We start from the raw sequence: 4,517 nt of genomic DNA, 5'->3' as shown, positions 1-4,517 counted from the left end.
ATTCAGGAGATGTAACTTGAAAAATATGTAAACACGAGGGTGTGAGGGAAGGTAAAGGATATAAAAATTGCTTTAAGTTACATACCTGAAAATCACATTAAAAATATATATTTACACAAATATATTGGTTTAAAAACAATTTTAATATCTTAATTTATGAACAAAATCATGTTTGGTTCTGTACCTGCTGTTTTGTTTTATTTGATTAGTATTTTTAGTATCTGAGTTGATGAGTTAAAAACAAAACAAAGATTGATTCCTAGCACTGGTATTTTTATTTTCACTGGTTTCAAATTAATGTATTAATTAATTAATTGTTTTCACCTTTTCTGTATTTATGTTATTATAGTCAATAATACAAATAAAACAGCACCAACCAATTAAAGCATTTTTAGGCATTAATTGCTACTATAATAGAATTTCATTTTACAATAAAAACTGACTCCAATAATACATACACTTTAAATTCTCAATGTTTATCCTGAGTGTAGTTAGAATATAGAAGAGTGAGTTTACAATTTTTATATGAGAAATCGTGTTTTGGTCATCAGCTTTGCATGTTTTAGCTGCTGGATATTAGTTTTGTTACCACTAAGAATGTGGAAATACCGAATAAATTGTTTCACTTTGGTAAAATCACAATACTACATTATTGTTCTCCCGAAAAAATACTATCATAGAAACCTAGAAAAGAAAACTAGTGTTCAGAAAAGTTTGTTTCTTTCTGGTTACTTGATATTTAAATTAACTCACAGAAAGTGTATTTTTGCTACATTCCAGAATTCTTTTATAAATTGTGTACAAAAATTTTGGTACTTTTTGATCACTTTGTATATATTCATTAACTCAGAAACTGATTCTCAATAAAAATGTAATAATGACATACATTTTAGAACGGATTCAAAACTCATACTAGAAGTTTGATTACTTGGTATTTTAGTTAACTCCCAAAACTGACTCTCAATGGAAATGTAATAATGGTTTATTTCAAAACATTCTGTGTTGTGGTTATCGTATGACTAAAAGCTACAGAATTACGTAAGCCTTGATAAGCTTTACTGTATCAAATGAGCCTACTAGTTTTCCTTTTTGCTTGTAGTGCCAGATGAACCAAGAAATGTGAAGATGGAGCCTGTTAGTAGCACCAGTCTTCAAGTTCAATGGAATCCTCCAGCTAATAAAGATAAAAATTGGCCAATCAAAGGTTACCAGATCCACATCCAAGAAAAGGATCAAAACAACGGCTTGGTTGGAGCACCCATCAGGTTTCATGTAAGTAATGAAGATGTGGAAGCCTATAACATTACGGGGCTTAAGCCAGATACAACTTACGCTGTACAGGTGGCTGCTGTCACTCGGAAAGGTGTTGGAACACGTAGTCATCCAAGAACAGCAAAGACAAGAGGAGGAGGTGAGACAGTTGAATGGTGACACTCCCATTTTACTATATGATATACGAGCAGAGATATGTGTATTCAAAAAGGACAATGAAATAAAGGAAAGAAGTCATCATAAGTAACATTAAACATGTATGTATTTTTGCTCTTTATAGATATGCTTTTGCTTTGCCGTTGTCATTTTTTTCAAAATTGTATATGTATCACAATAAAGTGAAGACTAGTAGAAATAGTTATAAAGAAAGCATTGTAGAGAGAATAAGATTAATGTTAGAAATAGTTACAAAGAAAATAATGTAAAGAGAATAAGGTGATTAGTAGAAATAGTAATACACTATTAAGTGTATTAAGTGACTAGTAAAAGAAGTTATATAAAAAGTATTTTAGTGAGATTGAGTGACTAATAAAAACAATTATAATGGTTGGTAGGTTGTTTGGTGCTTTATGGCGCAAAGCAACTAGGCTATCTGCACCAAATAACCAGTAAATACAGTGAAAGTAAATTAGAATAAAATGTAAAAATACAGTGAAGTAAAACCAAAATATGTCGATAAATGATTTATATATGATTAAAAAGACCTATAGTGCATGAAAAATTAAAAATACAATTTAGTCGGACAGTGTCGCCATTACCAATGACACTGTCCAACGTCAGGGGTAAACTCTTAGAAAATGCGTGTCTGAAATAGTGCCGCCGCTCACGGTCGTAACGACGGCACGACAGTAAAATGTGGGCTACTGTGACTTGAGTGTCACAATGGCTACACATTGGTGGGTCAATACCGGATAAAAGAAAACGATGGGTTAAAAAGCTGTGACCAATGCATAGCCTTGCCAGGACAACTGCCTCCTTCTGATCCTTATGGAAGCAAGATGGCCAAAGACCAACAGAAGGTTTGATCTGGTAAAGCTCGTTATGACGTTACTCACCCCAAGTCGACTGCCAACTGGCACAGCCGTGACGGGACCAGAGCAAACAGATTTAGCTGCAGTGTCAGCGAGCTCGTTCCCGTGAATACCGACGTGGCCAGGTATCCAGAAAAACTGGATGGAAGCAAAAGATAGAGAAAATTGGGCCAGTTGTTGTTGAATATCGACGAGAACATGGTGAGAACTAACGTTAAGCGATTCCAGGGCCAGTAGAAAACTAAGAAAATCAGTGTAAATAGTACAATTACTGTACTGCATAGCTTCTACATGATCCAGGGCAATAGAAATAGCATACAACTCGGCAGTGAACACAGAAACTGTAGAGGGGATCCTGCGAGCAACTACCAAGCCACACCACACCATGGCAGAATCTACAGTGTCACCCGATTTTGAACCATTCGTGTGAGTATGAAGAGAAGAATGACTCGAAAGATGTTCAGCAAAAAGAAGACGGTACTTCCAATCGGGAGTATCCACCTTCCTTAGATGACTCAAGGAAAGGTTACAGGATGGGATGGTAATAAGCCATGCTGGAATGGGCTGATCATTGGGGACAGCAGTGTCATCCAATGCCAGACCCAATTCATCCAGTTGATTTTAGATATGAAGGCCAAAGGAATAGCAGACTGTCTGTTCTGAAAGAGCATTGCCCACTGGGGAAGAAAGACACAATTCCAGGTGGGATGCCGTGGTAAGGATCGAAGCTTGGTAGCATATTGTAAAGAAAGTTGCAAATGGCGGAGGTGAAGAAAAGGTTCGTGGGACTAAGTGTACAAACTCTGGACTGGAGAATTGCAAAAAGCCCCAGTGCAGAGCCTAAGCCCCAGATGGTGAATGGGGTCCAGCATCTTCAAGGCCGAGGTCCTGGCAGAACCATAAACCCATAGTCCAGTTTGGATTGAATCAGGGCACGATGGATCCTGATCATAGAACATCAATATGCTCCCCAAGAGCTGGAAGAGAGGACACGGAGGATGTTCAGAGCCCTTGCACACTTGAAACATAGCTGCTTGATGTGTGGAATGAAGCTAAGCTTACAGTCAAAAATAAGCCCCAAGAACTTTGCCTCAGGGACCACACAAATAACTATATCGCCAAGAAGGAGCTCAGGATCGGGGTGTAGACCCCGTTGGCGGCAAAAATGCATGCAGACGGTTTTGGAAAAAGAAAATTTAAAACTGTTTGCAGTGGTCCATGTCAACAACAAACTGAGGGCAGTCTGAAGCTACCACTCAATAAACCTCATGTTCGACGACTGACATGAGATGTGGAAGTCATTGACATAGAGCCCATTTGGAACAGTCAGAGGCAGATTATTAGTGATGGCATTAACACTCAAGACACAGCCCTGAGGGACTCCAAGTTCCTGTGGAAAGGAACTGGAAAGAGTTGAACCCACACAGACTTGAAATCGCCTGTTCAGTAAAAAGTTTTGAATAAAAATGGGTAAATGGCCACGCAACCCATAGGAGTGGAGGTCGTGCAAAATTCTATACCTCCACATAGTGTCATAAGCCTTCTCGACATCAGAGAACACAGAAATAAGATGTTCTCTCTTGAGAAAGGCTTCCTTGATCGAGAACAAGATCGAAAGAGGATGGGAAGCATACCTCCCAGTGACTTTCCTAATCTTGTCCCATACAGTTTTGGAACTGGTGTTAGAAGAGATGCTAGTAGTGAACTTAATCCAAGACTCCTTTTGGCTTGTATGTCGAACCTGCCGAGCATGGGCATGGGCCCGCTGATAAAGAATGTGGTTAGAAAGAGGGGGATACCATTGTAAGGTATCCCAGGCCGTTTTTGAGCTTTCCATGCGTCCATGGACGAGGATACCGTGGAAAACGTGTCGAGGTCTTAGGAGTAAAATGAGCAGCTGCCTGGACGATACAGTCAGTCACTGCAACCACACAATCGTCTATTGATGGCAGACAGACAAAGGCAGGATCAAGTTCAGAGAGAGTGGTGAAAGATGGCCAGTCAGCCTGGTCCAACTTCCACCATGGCACTCGGGTCGTGTGGCATCAACCATGGCCAACCTCCCTCATAATGATAGAAAAATAATCACTGCCCCGTGGGTCACTGTCCACCATCCAAGAAAAGCGAGCGAAAAGTGAAGGGGAGCAAATTGAGAGATCAATAGCAGTAAAAGACTGACTAGGTGCATGAAAATAGTATATGTTCCAGTATTGA

At 39.2% G+C, this 4,517-nt stretch overlaps 1 protein-coding gene across 1 annotated transcript in view; it reads left to right on the top strand.

The window, feature by feature from the left end:
* Positions 1-1,519, top strand: part of LOC106457854 (tyrosine-protein phosphatase Lar-like) — a gene marked incomplete at its 5' end in the record, with an annotated part of 6,376 nt that extends 4,857 nt beyond the window's left edge. Inside the window, one exon of the mRNA XM_013917305.2 lies at positions 1,100-1,519. Coding sequence (XP_013772759.2) covers positions 1,100-1,431 — 332 coding nt within the window. The remainder of the gene's footprint in view (positions 1-1,099) is intronic.
* Between the last annotated feature and the right edge of the window lie 2,998 nt (positions 1,520-4,517).

This window comes from Limulus polyphemus, unplaced genomic scaffold (assembly GCF_000517525.1).
Source record: "Limulus polyphemus unplaced genomic scaffold, Limulus_polyphemus-2.1.2 Scaffold382, whole genome shotgun sequence".
NCBI lineage: Eukaryota > Metazoa > Arthropoda > Merostomata > Xiphosura > Limulidae > Limulus > Limulus polyphemus.
Note: the sequence above shows the minus strand (reverse complement) of the source record. Positions and strands in the feature narration are given on the sequence as shown.